Source organism: Leptonychotes weddellii, chromosome 13 (assembly GCF_054177405.1).
Source record: "Leptonychotes weddellii isolate Sample4059 chromosome 13, ASM5417740v2, whole genome shotgun sequence".
In the NCBI taxonomy this organism is placed as follows: Eukaryota; Metazoa; Chordata; class Mammalia; order Carnivora; family Phocidae; genus Leptonychotes; species Leptonychotes weddellii.
In genome coordinates, this window is record NC_138381.1 from 7,178,345 (window position 1) to 7,204,326 (window position 25,982).

A 25,982-nucleotide genomic window follows, 5' to 3' on the forward strand; every position below is an offset into this window, starting at 1 on the left:
AAATCAAGAGTCAGACTCTTAACTGGCTGAGCCACCCCTTCATATCTTGAAAAAGATAGTAAAATAATCCTTCTAATTGAGAAAATGTATGAAAAATCTGGAACTCAATTTCTAGGATTAAATTATTATGATTTCAAGACATTGTATTTTAAAAAATTGTAAAAGGATTCAGAAGGTTTACTTTGTTTAAAGCCAGTTGATAGATGACACATGAAAAGTGACAAGCTAGAGTATGATCATTCCATTTCCTTTTCATTTATCTTCTTAGCTTCTGGATTATATTTTATCTTTCTCGAAAATGAGGGGTTTAGAAAGACAGCTGTCTTACATTTATTTGAGATCATAAAAGTAATGTATTGGTCTTTATGTAGACCAAATTGAGTAGTAACAATTTCCGTTCAGTTTACATTGTCAAAACCGTGTGTGAAATCACAACCACTTCTCCCCACTTAGACTTAACTTCTTTATGACATAATAGGGGATGTTATCAGTCCTCTGGGACTCCATTGCCAAAACTTGACTTCTTCTCACTGCTTTTAACCTAGGGTACTTCACAAGGGATTGAATGAGTTAAATAAATTCTAATACACATGTTCAGTGAGATTAATCCCTAATTTGGAATTCAGAATCCCTAATTTGGAAGATCCTTTAAGATGTGAATATGATCACATTATCTATTATTTACTAGTACATAGTAGTTTGTTTCTGTTTCTTTTACATGGAAGCCAAGACAAATTATGAAAGTTGACAGCATTCCTAAGAATTTAGTCTCCTTTTCCTTTACTGTGTCAGCTCCCCACCCCCCATCCACCCCAAAAAACCCCACTCTGACTGCAGTCTCCAAATAAATGGCAGTTATGACTAAGGAACGATCTTTTCAGTGGTGTGTTGGAGCTAACTCAGGCTGGCTCATGAGTGTCGTTGCTGATTTTCAGGAACTTTGTGACCCAATTGACATCACATTGCTATCTTGAAATCAGTCATGGCGGGAGTACTCACCCTGTGTAAGTTGGCAAAAGGTGAAAATGAGGGGCCCACCACTCCCACCAGAAGCAGCTGTTTATTTGCTGGCACAGGCTGGATATATATGTGAAGTCGTGCCCAGCTGGCTGTGTGTGTGGGAGCGCAGACAGGGGTAGGGCTTCCTGCCCCCCTCCCTGTAGAGCACATGGGTAAAGTAGAATAGGAACTCCCAAATGACTGCTAATCTCGGGTCTGACATGTGACTTTGAGCTGGAGACCTTCTCTCCTTAAGCTTCATTTGTAAACTTCTCGGGTTAAACAACATGATCTTGAAGGTGTCTTCCACTCTCAGGCTATGTTACTGTACTCAAGCATATTTTGATATATGCTCCATTGGACTCTGTTTCAGGTGCGGTCAGTCGAGTTGTTTTTCCTCTGCTCTAATTAGGCAACCCCTGAGCCTTCCCCTGCTGCTTTGTTATATTGAGTCCTGGGCTCTATAGTTATACCTCTCCATTGCTCATCTATAGGTGTTAGAAAATGTAGCCAGCACTGTTGTACAGCTGAGATTCTAGAATGTCTGGTTTCTCTCCACCATGTCTAGTACAGAAATTGTCTGAAAGCATCTTTAGCTCTAGCAAAAAGAAGGAATGCACACAGCATATTTGTAATTTAAGGCACTGCCGTATATTTTATCACTAGTGTCAACTCCGAATCTCCAATATCATGGCAGAATCTAGCTGAACGGAAAAGGCAAGGGATAAATCTAAAAAGCATTAATTTGGACTGAACGATGAGAAGTAGCTGTGAGTGATGGCAAGTACAGTGCAAAGTGGGCATGTAGTTTTACAGTTTACTTGTTGCTTGGGTTATGTTGCTAATATTTCTGTAGCTCATTTCATTTTTGTTTTTTTATTTTTTTAAGTTTTTATTTAAATTCCAGTTAATTAACATATACAAGGTAATACTAGTTTCAGGTGTACAGTACAGTGATTTACCACGTCCGTATCATTTCATTTTTAGACTCAGAGTCCTATATAAAAGTGTTCAATTTACCTTATAGATTCAAGCCAACATCCTGACTTAGGTGCAGGAGAACCCAAGAACTAGGCCAGAATAGATTATTAAGCAGGAGAGAGATGAGAGATATTCTGGACATTTATGAAAGTTCAGTGATCATATTTCTGTACCCTGATCAAAATATCTATCTGATATTTTTGGTATTCATTTCTAAGTTTTCTAGAATGGCATGTAGCCATGAGAAATTATCTGTGAAGATAAGCGGTTAGGGTAAAGTGAATATAAAATGTACACACAGATTTTTTTTAGTTTTAAGAACGCTTAGATTCAGATCTCTTCAGTACTACTAGAGTTGTTAACTGGTATCCAAGACTGATTTGGATTTTGTTTCTTTTGCCTCCCCATAGGATAGCTTTTAATGAGTAGCAAAATTGCCAGAAGGCAGACAGAAAGAGAAAACTCAGGAGGCCTGAAATAATCCCCAAATTGAATTATCCATCCTAAATAATTAAGAGTTGACTATATGTATTTACTTTATCCATTATCAGGAAAGAATTAGTAAGAATTAAAATTTGAGCACTATTTTGTTCTCCTTAACTTGTTCACTTATACCTGGAAACAATATAGATGGAATATTTGGAAGGTAGGTGTTAGGAGGAAGGAGGAATTAAAGTTGTGGAAAAGAAGAGCAGAATTCTAGCTAATTGGTCTCCAAGGGACAGGGAAAATAATGAAAAGACTCAGGAAGAAAATAATATTCTCTCTATTTACCCACAGAGTAACTTCTTACAGAACTTTCTATCTCTAACGTTGCCAAAAGGAGGAAGTAAGCATCTCAGTAATCTGACCATTCTTTGGTTGAAGTTACTCCTGAATATATCATTTGGAGAAGACGGGCAACAAATGATCCTGAGGCTAGATGGCTGTTTAGACTTACTTACAGAAATGAGCAAATACAAGCATAAGAGCAGCCCTTATATACCACTTCTTATCTTTCACAACATCTGCTTCAGTCCTGCCAATAAGCCCAAGATCCTGGCTAATGGTGAGTATTCACATGATACACCACACACACATACTCAGGCATCTGTTTATACATGTGGTCATTCCTCGAGTATTGCATTCAGATTACAACACAAAATTGTTTCATAAATAATTTGCCAGATATTTATTAGGCATCACTGTGTTCAAGGCACTGTAGGAGGGTAGAGGATCAGCAGGTGTGATCTTGTCCTCAGAGGTGAACCAGACGTGGCGCCAGCCCTCCAGGCTGCCAGGAATCTTCTTGGGGTTAACAGGTCTTGCCACTGGTGGTCACACTGGATCCAGGAGGTAGCAGGGAGGAGGAGCATGGAGTGGGCGCTCCCCAGCCTCATCCTGACTGCTCCCATCTCTCTTCCCCTCACTCCTCTAGGTCTCTGAGCAGATTCTGTCTCAGTGAAGCCTTTCCAGGCCCACCTGTCAACATGATAGTCCCCACATCCTTCTTCCTGCTTCCTCTCCTTCCCGCTCACTCAGTAGCTCCTCTGCCTGTTTTATTTTTCTCCATAGCATTATCAACATTTGAGATACTATGTTTTCAGCGTGTATCTGTTTATTCCTAGTCTGCCCACACTAGAACATTAGCTCTTATGAGGTCAAGAGGCTTTTGTCTCTTTTCTTCATGTTTATCTGTAGCATCTGGAATTGTGCCTGTCACTAGTGAGTATTCAGCTCTCTGATTGAGAGAGCTCCTGAGCAGGCAGGAGAATTCAGAACCCAAGACCAAATGGTGAAATTAGCCTTACAGAGACCTCATTCTCTGAGATGAAGGACAGATGGAGGTGAGGATTCAGAAAAAAATTTGAAGCAGAAGGAGGGAAATGGAAAACTCTGTTTCTGCAACCATGTGCTGTTTCTGTGAGGAGAGTGTGAATAGGGAGGGGGTTTTATAAGGTTACATTGCATTGTTTTGGGGGAAAAAAAAGAGGTGGGCTTCTAGACCTCCACACACCTGGTGTTGGATGCCAACCCTTATGTGCTCACTCGAGCATCACCTGGGGAAGCTTCCCTGGGTCCAGTTTCTACATCTGTAAAATAATCCTTCCTTTCTGAGTTTTGGTAGAAATCAGTTTATAAACACACATGAAGTGTTTAGTACCATTTATGGTACATGGTAGATGCTCCAGATAGATTAATTCTGTTTTCTGTTCATGTTTTTTACTTAATCTTTCTTAGCGGTGTTTTTCTATGACACATGGAGTTTTCTAAGTGAGTGGCAATGATTCTGCATGCGTCCTGCTGTGTATGCAGTGGTGATTCTCTCTGGTAGTTATGGAATTGTTGGAAATAACAGGGAGAGATTGTAGAAGCTCGGTCAGCTTTTAACTTTGCGAAGTGAACTGTGGATCTGAGCTCCGCTTTTCTGTAGCTCCTCCACTGACACTGCAGGCTGACCTGGGGCACCGTGGAGCGCCGTGGGCTGCCGTGGGCCGCCGTGCGGTGCCGTGGGCCGCCGTGGGGCACCATGGAGCGCCGTGGGCCGTCGTGGGGCACCATGGAGCGCCGTGGGGCGCCGTGGGCTGCCTTGGGGGTGCCATGAGGCGCCGTGCGGTGCCGTGGGTTGCCGTGGGCCGCCGTGGGGTGCCGTGCGGTGCCGTGGGGCACCGTGGAGCGCCGTGGGCCGCCGTGGGGCGCTGTGGGCTGCCTTGGGGGTGCCGTGAGGCGCCGTGGGCTGCCGTGGGGCGCCGTGGGCCGCTGTGGGGGCGCCGTGGGCCGCCGTGGGGCGCCGTGCGGTGCTGTGGGCTGCCGTGCGGTGCCGTGGGGTTGCCGTGGGCTGCCTTGGGGGTGCCGTGGGGCGCCGTGGGGCGCTGTGCGGTGCTTTGAGCTGCCGTGGGGTGCCGTGGGCTGCCTTGGGGGTGCCGTGGGCTGCCGTGGGGCGCCGTGGGCCGCTGTGGGGCGCCGTGCGGTGCCGTGGGCTGCCGTGGGCTGCCGTGGGGGTGCCGTGGGCTGCCTTGGGGGTGCCGTGAGGCGCCGTGGGGGTGCCGTGCGGTTCCGTAGCTGCCGTGAGGCGCCGCGGGGCGCGCCCCGTCCTCGCTCGGGTAGAGTGAGGCTAATGACAGGCCCACCCTGTGGGGCAGCGGGATAGCACATGTGAGGTATGTGTCCCCAGGCCTGTCACCTGTTAGTTACTCCTTGTTCTCAGAAGAAGTTTTTCTTTGGGACTACTCAGTGCAGTTTTATTACTGAGAGTTGGAAAAAGGATGGGCCTTCGGGAATTCAAGGAGAAGTCTACATTTTCCCTCTGGATTTATTTTTAGCATATCTTTGTAATAGCCATGCTGTCTCTTCCTCCGTAGCTTAAAGCAGTTGGACAAATTTCTGGTCAGAAGGAGCTTCCTTAGCCCCAGAGATGTGAGATCAGGGGCCTCCAAGGCAGGGACAGGAGGCAGCTCCTGTGCAATTTCTTGTGGACCTTTGAAGGCATGTCAGGGGCACCGCCTCCCATTTCCACTTGGGGATCCACAGGGAGGGCTTATTCCTTGTTTCTGGTAATTTCAGGCAAGGACTCCTCTGAAAACAATAAAATTATGCTAGATAAAATATATCAAAATTAACCTTAAAAAAAAAAATCAAAGAACTGAAAAGATAGTGGGAAACTCCCAGGCCAATTTTGATTGAAAGTTTGTGGCTAGAGAGACACAAAATATATATATATGAACTATGTATATTTTTTGTTTCAAGGACCTTTGCCAACATTGTATGCTCGACTTTTGTTCAGGCATGCCGAGGAGTCAGGGAACAACAGTCAAGAGTGTCCAGGATGGGGAGTTTATGGGCCATCTTGTTTGTATTAACGTGGAACTCCAAAGAGCTAACCTCTTAGGAGAAGGATGAATCAGAATTAAATTGGTCCCCCAACCCTTATCTAAGTGATTATAAAGAAAAGAAAAATAAGTGTGAGAATGGGCACACAGACTGCTCCTCACAGCTCTGTACCCCAGAGGCGTATAGCCTGAGTGGCCTGTGACCTTGGTTTGAGCCGAACCTCGATGGACAGTGCCTCTGGGTGCTTAGCAGAGGCATCGTGCCACTCCGATGGATGGAAGACAAGTACATACTGGGCCTCAGAGAACCTCCACAGGTTTTCGGAAGTATTAACCAGGGTATGGTTAAATGTGACCAAGCACAGCAGGAACCCTGGCAACATGAGTCAGAACCAGCAGGGGAAATACACCAACTCATCTGCCTAGGCTTCCGGTGTTGGAATTATAAAACACAGATTTAAAGATAAATTTATTTATGCCATATTTAGATAAGTAAGTGATAAACCTGGAATGTTTGCAGAAGATAGGAAAGTGAAAAATTAAAAGATCTGAAATAATAACAAATTCTATAAATATATATGTAACCCAACGTGGGAGCATGACATGGGAGACTTTTGCTGAAAAAACTCTTGTATCTGTAGCTAGTCTTTGATTGCAGTTTCATCATGATTTGACAAATGAAATTGTATCTCAATCAGCTCTTTTCCCAATCAATGTATTGTCATTAAATCTAATTTGTAATACACTGTTAAAACTATTTCTCACCTTTATGCAAAATATAGTCATAAAACAAACCTCTTTCAGCTTTACCATTAATTCAACTCTGGTTTGTTGGATTTGTTGATATTCATGGTGTAAATACTCAGTATAGCTGATTTCAAGCTAGCAATATGACATCCCTAAATTTGTAATTAACTCAATTACATTAGAAGAAAGGTAGTAAGTATTTAAAACTCATCATTTTCTACTTACTAGCTACATTTTACTGTTATCTATTCTTTTGAAGTGATTTATAGGTGTATGTGGGTGCTCACTTCATACCTGTTAAACTTTAAAATTTTTTTAAATTTAAATTCAATTAATTAACATATAATGTATTATTTATTTCAGGGGTACAGGTCTGTGAGTCATCAGTCTTATATAATATCCAGTGCTCATTACAACACATACCGTCCCCAGTGTCCATCACCCAGTTACCTCATCCCCCCACCCCTCTCCCCTCTAGCAACCCTCAGTTTATTTCCTGTGATTAAGAATCTCTTAAAGGTTTGTCTCCCTCTCTGGTTTTGTCTTGTTTCATTTTTTTCCTCTCTTCCCTTATGATCCTCTGTCTTATTTCTCAAATTCCTCATATCAGTGAGATCATATGATACTTGTCTTTCTCTGATTGACTTCTTTCACTTAGCATAATACCCTCTAGTTCCATCCACATCATTGCAAATGGCAAGATTTCGTTTTTTTTTTTTTTTTTGATGGCTGCATAATATTCCATTACACACACACGCACGCACACACACACACACACACCTTCTTTATCCTTTCATCTGTTGATGGACAGCCTATTAGTAAAACTTAAAAATGTTTAATGTGCCTTTTTTGCTATACATGCTATATTTCACAATTTTTCTTTTAAATTGATCCAGTTGCATCATCATTAGGGACCACATTAATTGATCTATATATGTACTTTATTAAAAACGCTTAAGAAGGGCACCTGGGTGGGTCAGCGATTAAGCATCTGCCTTTGGCCCAGGTCATGATCCCAGGGTCGTGGGATCGAGCCCCACATCGGGCTCCCCGCTCAGTGGGGAGTCTGCTTCTCCCTCTGCCCCTTGCCCTGCTTGTGCTCTCTCTCACTCTTACTCTCACTCTCTCTCTCTCTCTCAAATAAATAAAATCTTTAAAAAAAATGCTTAAGAGATAGTATCTAGTCGAGGGAGTTATTATAAACTTACTTAGCTTATGGGTTATATGTTCTGAGTGTTTAGTACTCTATATAAAAATATCACTTGATGATACTCAGAGAAACAAATGGGAGCCACCCTTTCATTTCATGATGTGCTCCAAGAGTACCAGCTGCCACCTACAACCTCAGATAACGAATTTCATCAGATAACTATTTATATAGGCTCATTGTGGGAAAGTTAGGGTACAGGAAAAGCAAGGGAAAACTAGGGAAGGCAGAGGAGGTGGTAAGGAGTAGGGGCTAGTTGTCAGGAAGGTTCAGCACCCATATGTTCCTTCCACACTGTCCCTCCACTGTACAGAAGTTACTTTATGGAGCAGCTTTCTTTCTTTCTTTTTTTTTTTTTTTCCTGTAAAAGATTTAAAATTCCTTAAAATTTCTTTAAAAACTACATAGAATTACTGAAACAGCATTTTTGTTGCTTTAATTATGGAATCTTTTGCCCAGCTGGTATTTATTGAGCCCCTAAAATAAACTGGCACTGTGGTTGGAATATTCATCAGTGAGCAGACATGCACTTTGCCCTCAACCAGGTTACAGTGTAATTAGATGCATCCAGTGGAGTGGGGAGTGGTTATACATACAGAGAGAGTTCCCATTACCAACCCTTAAGAATGCTACATGTTTTTAAACACACATTTTAGAGGAAAAATAATTTGATACAATTTAATGATATATAAAAATAAGTAATAAGATAGGTTCGTATATTGGTCTGAAACACCCTGACAGTTTACTTGGGACTGGACTTCTTTGCATCTTTACTTAAAATGAGTAGACTGCTGCAGATAATTTGTAAGTCTTGATTTCATACTCTGGCTAGCTTTGCAAAAAGGGGACATATCTCATGTATTGATGTGCCTTTAAATCACTTTTTCCTCTGACATACACATACACAAAAACATTTCTCCAGAATGTTTAGTCCTATTTTAAAAGGCTTACCTAATTTTGTATTTCTTGATTATTGTTTTATGTAGTAACCCATGCTATTGATGTTCTTATAATAGTCTTTATAATTTATCATAAGAGCAAACCTGTTTTCCTGCACACCAAAATGTGAGCTATAATCGAACAGCTCATTTATACAACTCTTTGTGTAATTACTTACTTCTGCACTATTATTGTTTAAATGAATGTGCCGTTGTTGAATTAGGGCCAAAAAAATTAGGCTGCCACAGCTTCCCTGACTATTCTGTGCCTGTCGTGAAAATAGTTTGTTTTGAGGTTATCCTCCCATACATGGTATACAAGATTGTTTTGCTCTAGTCTGGTGATACCAACTTTGTATGTATTCTGGTGGGGAAAAGGGGAGGATCAGGATATATTGTAATGTCTGGGACTGAACTTTTTTTTCTAATGTGTTTATTATTAGAAAAAGTCATTGGTGTGCTAGCTGCCTGTCTGGAAAGCGAGAGTCAAAATGCTCAGAGGATTGGAGCAGCTGCGCTTTGGGCTCTGATTCACAATTATCAAAAGGTCAGTTTATAAAGTCCTTGTTATAGCCAGGGGCAAACACCAAGGCTCCAAGGCTGCAGCCAGGGATGCCGGAGGACTATCAGCAAGAGAGAAAAAATGAACTCAAAGACATTGTTGCCTTGTGCATTTTTACAGTTAGTGAGCCATCACTTGAAATCTTTTTCATTTAATCAACAGGATGTCTCATTTCAGAAGGGTGTCTCTTTTGGGTGAATTTTCCCTGTCAATATAAATTGATTTGGCATATCGGTTTAATGTTAGTATAGATCGTTTCTGCTAAAAGATGTATTAAGGAAAAATGCATCCTGAAATAAAACCAGATAATGAAGTTTTATGCAGCTGTGTGATTCCTCTTTGTCTAGCATGTGCTGTTACTGAGTTTCGAGAAAACCTGGTTCTTGTGAGGCTGCAGCCCAGGGCCAGCCCCGAGGGAGCCATCAGCAGGTGCCGACTTGCACTTGCTCTCTCTGGCCTTTGGGCTTCTCTTTCATTGCAGACATCTCATTCCTGAGAGAAGTGCCCTTGTATATCTAGCAATTAAATAGCGGCAAGTGCCAGCCGGTGTTAGGATGCACACCATCCCCGAATGGTGTTCTTGGCCGTTTGTCCCTTGTGTGCTGCTCGTCCCTCCCGGGCGGCAGCCGTGTGCACGAGGCCAGAGGCAGCGCAGTCACTTCACTGTGTACCCCTAGGGCTTAGCACAGGAGCTGACACTTTGCAGTTACTTATTAGTGAATATTCGTTGACCAACCGGTACTGTTTGTTATACTTTGTCGGAAATCTGGGGTTTGAGGGAATGTGAAATATGGAAACCAAGACTGAGTCTTCCTTTAAGACTTGATATTAGGGGAGAAGGGGCCAAGGGAAGGGCAGGGAAAGAAGCACACGGAGCTGCAAAGAAGCGAGTTAGGGAGGGAAGGATGTGGGCGACGGCACAGTGGGTGGGATATGCCCATTCCTAATTCCCTGGATCCATCGTTATACTTGGTAATATTCTGCTTAGGGCTGTGGTCAGCAGGGGCCGCATAAATATTGTAGTACCTGATCCATAGCCTATGGGAATAAATCTAATTAATGGATTGCTCTGTGTTATCTGCAGGCAAAAACAACTTTGAAAAATCCATCAATAAAAAGAAGAGTGGATGAAGCATATTCCTTAGCAAAGAAAAGTAAGTTTTATTATGGAAGAGATTATACTTAAACTTGGAAGCTATTAAGTGAATTCTCTGATTAATGAACTGTTTGGATAGTTCACAACAAGAAGACAGTTTTCTACATTGATGTTTGAGAAGCTTTTTTATTGAAGCATTATAAAAATGTGCTGATATCTGGTCCATGCTTTTCATTATGTCACCTTTTTAAATAATAAATTGTTTTGGTAGATGAAGGTTTGAGATATAGTTTCTTAAAACATGTCTTTGATCTTTCTCCAGTTCATTTTCTTTTTCATGCACTAAACTTCCTTTGCCAGTGGCTACCACCGTGCTGTAATGTGTTCTGAAGTGATAAGAACTGGGCCCAATTAGAATTGACCTTGAACAGAAAACTTTGATCCAACATCAGGGAGTTGAATTACAGTCTTCCGAGAATAGATCGAGTTGCCCTTCTATTCTCTCAGCCCTGTGATGTGATCATGATAGGAGGCAGGGTCTTCTTTTCACAGTTCATTTTTCATTTTAAGTGACCGGTTTTCAGTGAGCATTATTCTTTGAGCACTTTTTATGCTAAGGAGCTGTACTGTGTCTTTCTTGTACTGTACTAAATCTGTTGGTTATTAATTTGTGCTTTTATAGTCTGATTTTTTATAGGTAGTTTGGTTTGTTTCTCACTGTGACCATGAGTTCCTAGAGGTAGTTATGTTAGAATTTGTGCATTCGGAGGAATGATATAGTAGCATAGAAAGCAAGGCATTCATTTGGGGTTATAGGTAATGGCAGCCATTATGGAGGCGTATTGATTTTTGTTTATACTTTTTGGCTAAACTATAAATAAAAAATAAATATGAATTCTGTCTGTTCTTAAGTACAGTACTAAATTTAGTAAACTTACTCTTCCATACTCTTATTTTTCTCTCTCAGCTTTCTCAAACTCAGAAGAAACTCCTCTAAATGCCTATTACTTGAAATGTCTTGAAAACCTTGTTCAGCTTCTAAACTCTTCCTGAGCCATGTGAGATTCTCCTCCCTGAAACTGATGGCCGCCAGACAGGTGAGCCAACCTTGAAGCAAGCTCTGTGTGGCAGCTGTTACCTGGAGACATGCTAAGTCTCTGCAAGGTGTGTGCCCTTCCTGCCTGATGAGAAATAAAACTGGGACATCTCAGCTCTGTCCCTCCGTACCAGCTCTCTCTGAGTAAGAGCAGCTGACAAGAAGATGATGGACAAAAGGCATAGAAAGTTTTGGGAACATAAACATTTTTACCTTTTTCTATGCAATTTGCTTTGTAAAAATCATATTTAACAGTTATTTAATAAAATATTTTCAGAAACTGAAAATCGACTAATAATTGCTACTTGCAGACTTTTATCAGTCTCATAAGTATAAATTTTAGTAATTGGAAGAAGACAGGGTTTTCTGATTCCTTTTTTTTCCTTGATTTTTTACATGGAATTTGGCTCTTGTCAGTACAAATCCTTATTTCTCAAACCTTTATATTGCCCCGAGCATACATGTTGGTGAGGAGATATTTTGTATATAAATGTCTATAATTTTGTCAGTGCTTCTTTATGCAATTTTTAGTGATATTAACTGATTTCCATATGATTTGTAAACCTGTTATGTTTTATTATTTTCACCTTTCAACTTCTAAAATACTGTGTAATAAAGAAGGAAGAAATGAGTTTACAATCAGGTAGGCCTGGGTTCAAATTCTAGCTCAGCCCAAAACATCACGAAGAATAAGACTTAAAAAAATCTAGAAGGAGAAGTTCTGTCAAGTATTCATGATGTAATAACACTTAATGACATTAGTTTTGAACTGAGAACTTACAGCAATATCATTCAAGTACTGATCAAGTACAGCAGTTATCCTAGCACTTTTGAAAGAAAGAAAATTGTGTCTAAGAAAAAAACACATCAGTATACACACTCATTATTTACACATACACAGCTGTACACACTCATTTAGGGAAAAATTTTCTAATTGAATTATAGTTAACAAAAAAATAACATTTTTAAAATGCTTTAGCAAATGCTATCATCACTAAAACAAGCCGGGTGATTTTATTTAAGCTAGAAGCATGAGGACAGAATAGATGTTAAATATTGAAATAGAAGCAGATAAATTTGTGGTGTCTGAAAATTATTGATTAGAGATCTTAACAATAGATCTAGGAAGTTCAGAAGTTCCTGGGCCACCTAAGCTAATTCAAAGAAATAGACATGTTGATACTCTGAAAAATTCACCAATTCTGAGAGCAGGAATCAGGAATTATTTCTACCTTTTCTCCTGGTTTCTTATATTCTGTGCCATTTTCTTGGTATTACCTTATAAGTTCTCAATGATGAATAATGGCATGGATTTCTTTGTAACTTCCATTTAAATAGTTCTTTCTATGTCACAGGCACTATTCTCAGAATGTTTATTATTTAGTCTGTGGCTGCCTGTCTGTCTGTGCTGTGCTGCCTCTTTTTTTTTTTTTTTTTCTCATTGGAATTCCTGTCTTGTATTTGGATCTTATAGATAACTACCGTTTTTTTCTACAAAATGAGATCTCTCCAGGGAAGTGATCTTTTCCTTTATGGTTCATTGATTAATTGGCATATCAGGGTATCCTTTGCCTCCTATCTTTGAAATCAGGAAGAGTTGTAACTGATTATTTTCCCTAGCAGTTCCAGGTAGTACTATGGGGGGTTTGTAGCACAGTAGCTTGAACCACTCGGGGATGTGACCTGCTGACGCCCAGGAGAGGACGGCCACCCTTGGTGGAAGCAGAGCTAACGGCTTCAGGGGAAGTTGCATTATCTCCTGTTGGTGTCCAGGGACTCGAGCCTCAGAGGCATATAGTGTTCCCGGTCCTGGATGGCAGCCCTTCCCATCTGCGTCTCTTCAGATTCTGTCCAGCCAACTGGGGGGGCACTGGTAAGCAGACGATTCCTGAGGTCACCAGCACACAATTTCAGCAGCTGCTGTGATGCTAACTTGGGGACCCATCAGCATCAGAATCCCCTAGGATATTTGTTGAAATGCAGATTCCTGGACCCACTGAAATGGAGTCTTAGGCCTGTGTTTGGGAGAATTGTCAGTGAGCTCCCCAGGTGACTTTTACTTTCTCCACAATTTGAGAACCAATAATTACTCCCCCTGATTTTACAGAAAACTGTGTAAACATGAAAATGATTTAACATTACTCAGCTACTTACTGATGACATCTGACTTGAATCTGGGTGTCTTGAGTGCTAGTCAAGTGCTTTTCCTATCGCACATCCCTAGTGTAAGCAGAGATTCAGAAAATAGGTGTAGGGGACCAGTTCATGCCTCATGGTCTCCAAACTTCCGATCCCCTGGCCTTTTTGGTTGGTTGGGTTGGTATTGCCTGTGTGCCATAAATGGACACACAGCTGGCTCCTTTTTTTTTTTTTTTTTAAAGATTTTATTTATTTATTTGAGACAGCGAGACACAGCGAGAGAGGGAATGCAAGCGGGGGGAGCGGGAGAGGGAGAAGCAGGCTTCCCGCGGAGCAGGGAGCCCGATGTGGGGCTCGATTCCAGGACCCTGGGATCATGACCTGAGCCGAAGGCAGATGCTTAACAGCTGAGCCACCCAGGAGCCCCAAAGCCTGTACCTTTTTAACCAGAATGTGCAGAATTGATATGGGGGCTTCTGAATTTAAGAGCTTGAGCAGTTTGCAGGAGGAGGCAGCCTTTGGTTTCGAAAACAGAGGAAACAAATAGAATACTTAGGAGACCTAGCTGGAAACTTTTCATTCTCTTCCTAAAAATCACTTTCAAAAATGAATAACTGGATGTATTTTTCTTTGGTGTTCTGTAAGGAATGAAGTAAAAAAATAGAATTTGCCTGTTTAACTGCAGGTCATCAGTTTTCTTTTGTAGTATTAAATATACTCATCATCTGTAGTACTCTTACATCATGAGTCTTTGTGGCTGCACCTTGTCTACCCCCATTTCCTGAGATCTGCTTCTTGACTCATGATGTTCCACAAATTTGGCAGTTTGATGGATAGGAGTAATGATTGATTAGCATCGCTGTTTTTGCCATAGCCGGTTGTGCATGTGGTTCTCTCAGGGAAGGAGAGAGCATGACAGAGTGGTTAAGGCATTGGGCTCTGGAGCCATATGGACCTGCTGTCAACCTGGCTTCATCCCTGCACGGCAGTGGCAGCCCAGGGACGGCCTTGAGGCCACGTCTTCTGCTGTAACTGGGGATGAAGATACCTGCCTTGTAAAGCTGGGGAGAGGTTGGAGTGCCCTAGTACTTAGTTGATTATCCCTTGGATTAATTATTCTTATATAGTTCTCAAAAATTTATATCTCCCTCATTAAAACATTAAATCCTTTGTGTCCTTGCAACCCTTCTATTTCTTTGGGGAGGGGGAAAGGCTGGGAAGTGAGTTACATTGTCAAAACTGAGGTTTCCACATTCCAAAAGGATTGTCAGTTTCTAGTGGGGATGTGTTCATAGTCCTGAGGTCGCTGAGCTCATGGATGCTCACCAAGTCATCATGGAGAACCTAAGTCTTACAAAGCACTGTGTGGAGGTGTTAAATGCAGCTGAGTGGATGTGGTACATTTTATTCTGCTTGTCAGGTTTTCTGGATTGACTGTGAGTTGGTGAAATACCACTCTTCCCCAATTTGACTTGAAAAGTACAAGAGATACAAACTTAGCATCTGAAAGAAAACCTTAGCATAAAGAATCCATCAGTTTCCGGATAGCCATTTTCTTCTGTCTGCCTGTTGTTGACTTGTGATCCAAACAGTCAAGGGGATTGGATGATTAAATGCTATTGTTTCTGTGAATGGGCAACTTAGAATTTATTCTTCCTAAGTTAAAAATTACTCTTCGTGGGAAATTCCTTTTAAAATTCAAATAGTAAGTCAGCTGGGACTGAATGATAGTAAGCTGGGCCTCAAGGCTCAGGGTGTACAAAAAACTATGCCAAAACCCTGGGATTCTGAGATTTGGCAGCAAGACATGACGAGCTCAGTGTGATCCTGTTTTAAATCTTCCCAAAAACGTTCATCTTTGAGTTTCATTTGCTCCTTCTGCATTTGAGAAATCTTCAGAAAAAAAATATGCTCTTTTAAAATAATGTTTCACAAAAGATCCATAAGGTAACATTCAATAAATTTCTCTTTAACTAATTTGGCATGAAAGCCAAGAGAAAAATATGTGTTCTAAAGTAGACTCCAAGGAACACTTTCTTTCATGCATTTCTCCTTTTTCAATAACGTCTTTCCCTACAGTTTTACCTCTACCCATGGCTATGCCTTTGGAGTGTCTGTGTCCCATTTGGTTCATCTGGGCAGCGATACTCAGCATTCTGGTAGCAAGCAGATTGCTTGCAGTCCTGGACAAATTCTGAAAACATGATTTCCTCAGATACTCTATTAGAACATTCCTCCCTTGCCTTGCCATGGAAAGAGATTATAAAAAGGTAGATTATAAAATAGAGAACTACTTTTAATCATTTTCTGATAAAACAAAGATTGGATTGCAAAGAATTGGTTTATGGATATGATACCTGATTTACAGTTTATATCTGTTAGGGAAAGCCATGATTGCATAGAGTAGAAAATATAAAGTAATAATAGCTTCAGGGGGCACCTGGGTGGCACAGTCAGTTAAGCGTCTGACTCTTGCTTTCAGCTCATGTAGTGATCTCAGGGTCATGAGATTGAGCCCCACATTGGCTCCGCGCTCAGCGGAGTCTGCTTGATTCTCACTCTCCCTCTCTCTCTGCCCCTCTTCCCCCACACATGTGCGTGCATGCTCTCTCTCTCTCTCTAAAATAATTAAAAAAAAAAAATAATGGCTTTAACAAGAGAGGATTTTCTTTTTCTTTTTTTGTTATGTTGGTTTTTTTCCCACATGTAGGAAGCCCCCAGGTGGCCATTCCTTCGTTGACCGTGTCCTCAGGGACTCAAGTGCCCATCCTTTTGCTTTCCTTTCTTTGATAGCACCCTTCCTTCAGCGAGTTGCCTCATGAATGTCAGAAAGGAAAAGGATGGAAAAAAGATGTCCCCAGTTGTCTGTTGCCCTTTTAAGGAGCCTTCCTATAAAACCACTCCAGCAACTTGCCTTCACATCTTCTTGGACAGAACACAGTCACATTCATGGTCACTCCTGGCTTTAAGAGTGGTGAAGGAGTTTAGTCCTTCAGGTGCGCTCACTGCCGTATCTAGTGACTCAGGTCTGTGCTGGTCAGGAAGGGGGATGAGGGGCTTGGTTGGGCAACCACCAGTCTCTGCCCCACAGGCCAATGTTCCAGTTAATTTAAGAGAAAAATGGGATATAATTAGGGGTAAAAGTATTAGCCTCCCAAATAAAGAATTAGAGATTGGATGCTGATTGAATTTATTCGATCTGCATTTAGACTTTGTGATTAATTCTAGTTGCATTTAGAACCAGAAATATTAATGTCAGAGAACAAAATAAGATGACGTTCCAGTGTGAAGCCAGATGTGCTGTGTGGAGTTTATCCCCATGACATGGAAGCCTTAGCTATCCAGTGTTAGCTTCTAGAAGTGAGCAAGAACGAAGACATTAAGCAATCTAAACCCCAGCCTCTTCCTGTTTTTTTTCTTTTTACCATTTTATCCAGGAATTCCTCTTACTATTGCTAATTACTACTATTGACTTTTTTTTCCTATTACCTCACCGCACCAGATTCAATAGCCCTTTGTAAGGGACTACTTGTTACCAGTTTTCTGCAGAACATTCAACTTAGTTCTTACAGAAATAGATACTTTTCACCTCACTTCTGTCATTACTCTTTAATCAACTTCTGTAATGTCAGTAATGAGTCTAAGTGGTTCAGACTGTTTAGGAACAGGTATAGCCAGATCTCGGTCAGCATGAAACTTGCCTGGCGAGGTCCACTGGCCCCCGTGTGTCCGGGCTCCACTGTCAGCTGCTGTGTGTATCAGGAGGATGGAGAGAATTGTTAAATCTTAGAAAATCTGTTCCGTGCGGGCCAATTAAGACAGGTTCTGTTACACTATAAGCTTGTAAGATTTCTTGAAACTTAGAACTCCCTCTTATTTCTTAACTGGCTAATTCTTGCCTGGCTCCCTATGTTCAGAGAAAGATTGCCAGAGGTTAGAGGGCATTGGTACTTCCTCGATATTATTCCGTTTACCCTTTACCCCCTCACCTTCTCTAGCTTGCTTACCCCTGCCCTTTCTCTCCTATCTCCATTACTTAATTCTTTCCTCCTTAATGACTTTCCTCCATCAGGTGTCTCCACCCTCCCTCGTGTTTCCATTTCTGCTTTTTTAAAAGGTCAAGATCAAATGTCACCTCTCCTGTGAAGCTGCGTCAGATTCCCTATCTGGGAGGAAATTCTTTAGTCTTTGAGTTTCCACACCAATTTTAGTTTAGGTTTTTTTTTTTTTTTTTTAAGCTTTGATATCACTGGGTTTTTTCTCCTTGTATTATGCTGATTTGCATACAGTCGTTCCCACCATCTGCTTAGATATGGCTTCAAGATTGAGCTTTAATTTTTTACCTGTCACAATGCTTTGCATGAAGGCAATGAACAATTTATATTTATTTGAATGAATGAATGAATATGGAAAATACTTTATTAGTAAAAACTTCAGAATTTCACAGTGTAAATTAGGGTAAAAATTCTATTGACTGTCAAAATATGCACAACCATTAAGTGTTTCCTTTATGAGAATAGATTTTTTTTTTTTAAGATTTTTTTATTTATTTGACAGAGAGAGACACAGTGAGAGAGGGAACACAAGCAGGGGGAGTGGGAGAGGGAGAAGCAGGCTTCCCACCGAGCAGGGAGCCTGATGAGGGGCTCGATCCCAGGACCCCGGGATCATGACCTGAGCCAAAGGCAGACGCTTAACAACAGCCACCCAGGTGCCCCTATGAGAATAGATTTTTAAGTTCTAAAAGAATGAAAGAAAAAAAGCACTGTTTACTAATACTATAAAAACTCTTAGAATATTTTTTTAGTTCAGTAGAAAAAGAGAAAAAAAGACCCCAATATTTTAGATACTTTTTGAAAATATAACCAGCACCAGCCTGTAACAAAGACACTAGTCAAACTTTCAAGATCTGTGCCTTCCTAGGAATCTTACTTGGGATATTCTTTTTGGGTGGTATAGTATATAGGTTTCAGCTTTTTGAAGATAGAGCCGTGAATTCTGAGAGTTGTATAAGCTGCGGCTCCAGCAGTGTGGAAGAACCAGAAGAAGCCAGTTTGCATCACCCATGCTGTGTGAGAAGCACAGATCTCGACAGGTAGCCTGTCAGCTTCCTTCCAGTTCTTCTTTCTCAGTGCCCACGTTTGGCAGCAGCAAGCACTGAAGACTCTGACTTCGACTGAGATAAACATGACACTGCTTTGCACAGCAAGAGAGCAGGGGGCTGTGGTAGAGGCTGTAAGGAACTTTTAATAGTTTGACTTAATGAGAATCGGGGAATTTTGTGGTAGGGAATATAGTCTCTAATTGCATCACTTTCAGTCTCTTCCGCGTATTTCTTACCTGCAGCTGGTAATGCACAGCTCCATCTGCAGGTAAGGGCACCACAGCTCCTTTGCAGTGGTTTTGAGTTTTGACCCAAATGGGGAAGCTTTAAGTGTACAGAGTCTGAATCAAAACTGGTAACCCAATGTGTATAGCTTTTGCTCTGTTATGATTTAAAGATTTGAAATTGTTAAGAATATGGCTGGAACTAACCAACATGCCGAACTGTCAGGACTGATGATCCTCCTCCCAGATTCACTCCTAGGAGGGAAGAGAGAGTGGTGAGAGAGCCCTGGCATCACGGGGAACTGCTGGAACTGTTGTGTATAGTGGTGGGGGTCCTTCTGGTCAGCGGCAGGACAGTTCAGCAAGGTTTGGGAGGGAAAGCAGAAGATCTTGGTGATTTGCTCTTGTTTTTCCCAGCTGTTGCCTTGGGAAAAACAGTTCCTGCCCTTGCTTGTTCAGATCTCTGGCCCTGGGGAGCTCACTGCAAACTCCAGGCAGCCACACAGAATCCATGTACTCAGGAGGAGCCCGGAAAACAGGTGGAGTGCACTGACCCCCAGTCAGGCCCTTCTGCTCTCTGCTGTGTCAGACCCCCACACCAAGGCACTATGGTCTTAAAAGTGTCTCTTCCTAACGCTGCCACTCACTGACCAGGGCTTGTTTTTGCAGTGGAGAGTGAGTGACTATGATCAGTTGTTGCCCTGGACTCTCTACCACTCCTTGCTGCAAAATTTAGGAATATCAACGACAAAAAAAAGTACCCAAGAGAAATGGTAACATCATAGCCCCAAACTGGAAACAACCCCAAATGCCCAACAATAAGAGAGTAGGTTTAAAAAATTGTGGTTTAGGGGCACCTGGGTGGTGTAGTTGGTTAAGGGTCTGACTCTTGGCTTCGGCTCAGGTCATGATCTCAGGGTAGTGAGATTGAGCCCTGCATCAGATCTGCACTCATCATGGAGTCAGCTTGAGACTCTCTCTCCCTCTTACTCTACCCCTCCCCCCTGCACGCTCTCTCTCTAAAATAAATGAATAAATCTTTTTAAAAAAATTATGGTTTATTTAGGCAATGAAATGTTGCTAAGCAATAAAAAAATAGCAAAATGCTGATAAGCAGATCATGAATAAATGTCAAAAAAATTAAATTGGGAAAAGAGGCCTGACACAGAGAGAAAAGATACTGGATGATTCTACTTATATGAAGTTCAATACCAGGCAAAACTCCTGGTGACAGAAGTTCACAATGTTAATCTTTTAGAGTGTGTTGTGACTGGCTTGTATATCTTGATCTAAGTTGTGGTAACAGGTGTATGCATATGTAAAAAGTCTTAAAAATAAACTATATGTATATTATACTTCAATAAGACATATTAAGTTTAGATAATATGATAGACATTAGTGAGAGGAAGAACAAAGGATGTAAAAGAATGATATATTGTTATTAGGGTGGGGAATGCAGATATCTTTTTTTTTAGGTAAGAAAAGTTGAAAAAGAAAGGGGGACAAATTGAAAGAAGAAATTAAGATGACAAAAACGTATCCAAATATAGCAATAAAAGTAAATGGACTAAACTCGAAGTGAGGAATAAACTTGAAAGATTGAATTTAAAAAATCTAATATATGTAGTTGAAAATGTTTAAATGAAAGGATAAAAAATATAATCAAAATGAAACAGGTTAATGTAGAATAAAATTGACTTTAAGAAAACAATTTTAGGGCTGAAAAAGATCACCATCATGATACAAGATTAAACTCATCAAGATGTGGCAATTTTAAACATACATCTTGTAAAATATCCTCAAAGTGGCAGAATTACAAGGATAAATTGATAAAACTGACATCACAGGAGTAGCTTTCAAGTCTTGCTCTTGATTTTTGATAGGTTGAGCGTCAGTAATTCAAACAAGATACAGAAAATCTGAATAACAATTGATAACCTTGATCTAATGGATATATACAGAATTCTCCAATCAAGAATTAGAGAAAACACATTTTTTTGCCTAAGTCCACATGAAGCATTTACAATTGATCAAGTATTAGGCAACAAGGAAAGCCTCAATAGATTTCAAAGATAGGTCCATATAAACCAAGAACTCTTACCACTATGTAATGAAGTTAAAATTTAATAACAGAAATGTAAGTATCTTTATATTTGGAACTTAAAAGACACACTTTAAAAAACCCACAAGTTAAAGCAGGAACCACAATGGAAATTTACTGAATGATAATGAAAACTTTACATATAAAGACCTGTGGGATGCAGCAAAAGTGAAAGTTCTCTCACTGTTTTTTATCCCTGAGAGAAATTTTTAGCTTTAAGTCTGTCCCAAAGAGGAAGGCTTCCAAATTAATGAGTCAAGTGTCTATCTTTTACAAAGTTAGAAAAATAATGACAGAATAAATCTAAATCAAGTTGAAGAGAAAGTAAATGAGCAGAAGTCAATGAGATAGAATCAAAGGTATTATACAATACAGAACATCAACAAAGCAAAAACTTTGTGTTTTTTTTTAAATAGACAAATTTCTGCCAAAAATGATCAACTGAAAAAGCAAAAGGACACCAACGCTATAATGAATGTAAAGGGGGACGTAAGTAGAAATGAAGTAGAAATTAAAGAGATACACTACTAGAATATTACCAACAATTCTAGACTATCAAATTTGAAAGCATAAATGTAATGGACAAATTCTTGGAATAATATAATTATAATTGACCTCAAAAGTAATAAACTTCAGTAGTCCTGTAGCTATTAAAGCAGTTAAAGTAGTGATTATAATCTTCCCCCAAAGAAAACACAAGGCAGTTGGTTTTATAGGCAAATTCTAACAAACATTCCTAGGACAATCCCAATTTTATTCAAACTTTTGTAATTATATCAAAAGAGGGAAGAATACCAGTTCAATCTATGAGGCAAGTATAATCATGATACCAAAACCAAACCAAGACAGTATGAGAATGGAAAAGTATAGGCCCATTTCTCTCATGAATATAGGCAAAAATTCTAAATGACATTATTAGCAAATCAAACAGTATATAAAAAAATCTAAATTCTTAGTAGATGTAGAAAAAGTACTTAAAGTATTCTATTATAATTGATGATAAAATCTCTTGGCGAATTAGAAGTAGAAGGGAATTCCTTAACCAGGAAGGATTATGTAAAAAAACATAGAGCACCATCATTCTAAATGGAAAAACAGTAGATGTATATATTTCCCTGCAATTAAGGAATGCCACAAGGAGACCTGCTATTACTATTTCTATTCCAATTTTATTAAAGATCGTATGTAGTGCAGTAAGATACGAAAAATATACTAAATCTTAGAGATTAGAAAGGAGAAATAAAAGTATCATTATCTGCAGCATTGAGCAAGATTCAAGATCAGTTGCATTTCTTTACATTACAAGCAACTAAAAACATTTGAAGAGAAGACCTAATTGACAATAATAATGGAGAATATAATGTACTGAGTACTAAATCTAACTAAAAACATGTACCATCTCCACGGGGAAAATTAAAAATGTTATTAAGGCATATTTTTAAAGACATAGGAATGTAGAGCAATACCATGTGAATAGACAGGGAGACTTATGTGGCAGATTATATTTTCCAAAGATAGCCACAGCAGTTTGTCCTATCCCACTTTTTTTGTTTTTCTTAAAAAGCAACTTTGATATTTCTCCCCTGGGGATGTGGATCTCTGATTCTATGGTACAAATGATACATTGTAACTTCCAAGGTCAGTGTCTATTCTTTTCAAATTGATGGAGAGATTTAATAAACAATTCCAGTCAAAATTTCAACAGGGTAATTCTGGTAGAATTTGATGAAGTTATTCTGAAGTCTCTATGAAAGAATAAATATCTGAGTTAGCCAGGACATTTTTGAAGAGGAGTAGCAAGATGAAAGGATTTATCTTACCCCAGGTGTCAGAACTTAATATGAAATTATGGTAATTAACACTGTCTGATATAGGTTGAGGGATATGCAAAGCATATTTATGGAAGTTTGATATGTGACTAAAGTGGCACAAATCAATAATGGAGAAAGGAGGGACAATTTGATTAATAGGATAAAAAAAAGTTATCCGTATGGGAAAAAATGAAGTTGGATTCCTTCTTCACAACATATGTAGAAATAAGTTCCAAGTGATTAGGGACTGATATGCCACAGACAGAATGTTAACACTCTTAGTAGAAAATATTGCTGTGTCTTAGAACTTGGGCTAGGAAAGATTTCTTCAACAAGAGTTTTAAAAAAAGCACTGGATATAATAAGATTAACACATTTTAGTATATAAAAAATTAAGACATTTGTTAACTAAAAAAGCATCATAAAGAAATTGAAAAGGTAAGTTATAAACTGGGAGGAAATGTTTGCATCATATGATACAGATAATGGATATTAATATCAATAGTATGTATACTATTAATATCCATTAATATCAATAGTATACATCAGTAGTATCATTGTGTGTTAATATCAATATCAATAGTGTATATATGTACTATTATATATATAATAACTATATATACACTATACTATATGTATATATATATACTATTATAGTATATATATGTGTATATATATATAAAGAACTTTTACAAATCAGTAAATAAAACAATCCATTGGAAAAATAGGCAAGATTCATGAGCAGCCATTTGAAAGAAAAGGAAACTCATATGGCCAGTACACATATAAAAAAGTTTTCAACATCATTTTCATTTAGGGGAATAGAAATCAAGACTGCAATCAGGCTGATAAAAAGTAAAAAGTCTGACAAAAACAAATGTTGGAGAAGATATAAATCCACAGGGGTATTTTATACATTGCTGGGGGAGTGTAAATAGTCACAGTCACTTCGCAAAAACATTTTGGCATTGCTTCCTAGAGTTGAGCATTAACAAAAACATAGCAGTTTTACTCCAAGGTATGTCCCTAAGAAATACTCTTGAACATGAGCATCGAGAGATACGTAAAAGTGTTAATACCAGTGTTCTTTACATGAATAAAAACTGGGAACCTTCCAGTGCTCATCAGTGGGACAGTCCGTGAATAAACAGTTGACATATTTACATTTATGCAATGGGATATTCTGCAGCAGTGGAAATGAACAATGATATCCAGCAATCTGGATGGATCTGAGTAATAGAATTTTTTTTTAAATTATGGTAAAAAAGCACATACCATGAGATCTACTCTCCTAACAAATTTTTTAAGTATAAAATACAGTTTTGTTGAATATAAGGACAGTTTTGTACAGCAGATCTCTAGAATTATTTCATCTTGAAACATTATACCCATGAAACAGCAATTCCCCATTTTCCTCTCCTCTCAGCTCCGGGCAGTCACCATTCCACTTTCTGCTTCTACGTGTTTGAGTACTTTAGTACTTCAGATAAGGGCAGTTTTTGTTCTGTGACTGGCTTATTTTCCTTAGAATAATGTTCTCAAGTTCATCCATGTTGTCTCCTACTGCAGGATTTCTTTTCTTTTTAAGACGGACTAATATTCCACTGTGTGTATGATGTATATGTTTAGATATATTATGATATACATAACCCATGCACACATTTTCTTTATCCATTCATTGGTCAATGAACATTTAGTTTGTTTCCATATCTGGGCTATTGTGAAAAATGCTGCAGTGCAGATATCTCTTCAAGATAGTGGTTTTATTTTTCGATATATACCCGGAAGTGGAATTGCGGGATTATATGGTAGTTCTAGTCTTAATTTTTTGAGAACCTCCGTACTATTTTCCAGCACGGCTGTACCAACTTACCACCAGGAGTGTACAAGGGTTCTCTTTTCTCTCCATCCTCACCAGCACTTGCTATCTCTTTTCTTTTTGGTAATAGCCATTCTCAGAAGTGTGAGGTGAGCTCATTGTGGTTTTGATTTGTATTTTCCTGGTGATGAGTGATGTTGAGCACCTTTTCATGTCTTTTTTGGCCATCTGTGTGTCTTCTTTAGGAAAATATCTATTCGTGTTCTCTGCCTATTTTTTTTTTTAAAGATTTTATTTGAGAGAGAGAGAGCATGAGAGAGAGAGAACACAAGTAGGGGGAAGGGGTAGAGGGAGAAGCAGACTCCCCGCCAAGCAGGGAGCCTGATATGGGGCATGACCCCAGGACCCTGAGATCATGACCTGAACCGAAGGCAGACGCTTAATCAACTGAGCCACCCAGGCGCCCGCCTCTGCCTATTTTTTAGTCAGATTGTTTTTTTTTTTTTGCTGTTGAGTTGTATGAATTCCTTGGATGTTTTGGAAATAGACCCCTTATCAGGTATATGTTTGCAAATATTTTCTCCTATTAGGTAAGGTGTGTTTTTATCTTGTCGATCATTTATTTTGCTGTGCAGAAGCTTTTTACTGTGATGTAGTCCCCCTTACTGAAATTTGCTTTTGTTGCTTGTGCTTGTGGTGTCATTTCCAAAAAATTGCCAGGACCAAAGTCAAGGAGCTTTTTCCCTGTGTTTTCTTCTACAAGTTTTATGATTTCAAGTCTTACGTTTAAGCCCTTAATTCATTTTGAGTTAATTTTTGTGAGCAGTATAAAGTAGGAGTCCCAACTTCATTCTTTTGCACATGGATATCCAGTTTTCCCATCAGCATTTATTGGAATCATAGTGATTCTAGTGACTATGGCAGGCATGACCCAAACTTCGCTCATCATGCACCCTTGTTCACAGGGACTGACCAGGGTTTGGGGGTGAGATTTGATACATGCACCGAGAGTGGAATATTTTCTTTTCCTTTTGAACTGTAAACTGCAAAAATAGTCACTTGAGCTTTTTATTTCATTGATTCTGTACAATCAATTCTTTAGTTTACCTTTTAAACTGTATAATGTGTGTTGGGTTTTAAAGAAGTTCACAGGTTACAAATGCACAGAATGAAACTTGATAATATATATTCATATGGTTTGCAAGTGTCTGATAGACTGTTCAATTTAAGACTGTTCTAGTCTCATTCCAGTCTCATATGAATAGCATAGGAGAAAAGCATTATTTAATGCAAGATTTGGAAACAAACAGAAATAATTTGGTAGAAAAGATAGAAATGGTATGTTTCTG

At 39.5% G+C, this 25,982-nt stretch overlaps 1 protein-coding gene across 4 annotated transcripts in view; it reads left to right on the forward strand.

Moving 5' to 3' along the window:
- The window catches only part of RTTN (rotatin), a 153,137-nt gene extending 141,612 nt beyond the window's left edge, over positions 1-11,525 (forward strand). For all 4 annotated transcript variants that reach the window (XM_081801040.1, XM_081801041.1, XM_081801042.1 and 1 more), the window contains 4 exons: positions 2,761-3,028; positions 9,125-9,228; positions 10,328-10,397; positions 11,307-11,525. In XM_081801040.1, the coding sequence (XP_081657166.1) occupies positions 2,761-3,028; positions 9,125-9,228; positions 10,328-10,397; positions 11,307-11,392 (528 nt within the window). In that variant the 3' untranslated portion in view covers positions 11,393-11,525. The remainder of the gene's footprint in view (positions 1-2,760; positions 3,029-9,124; positions 9,229-10,327; positions 10,398-11,306) is intronic.
- Positions 11,526-25,982: the final 14,457 nt, after the last annotated feature.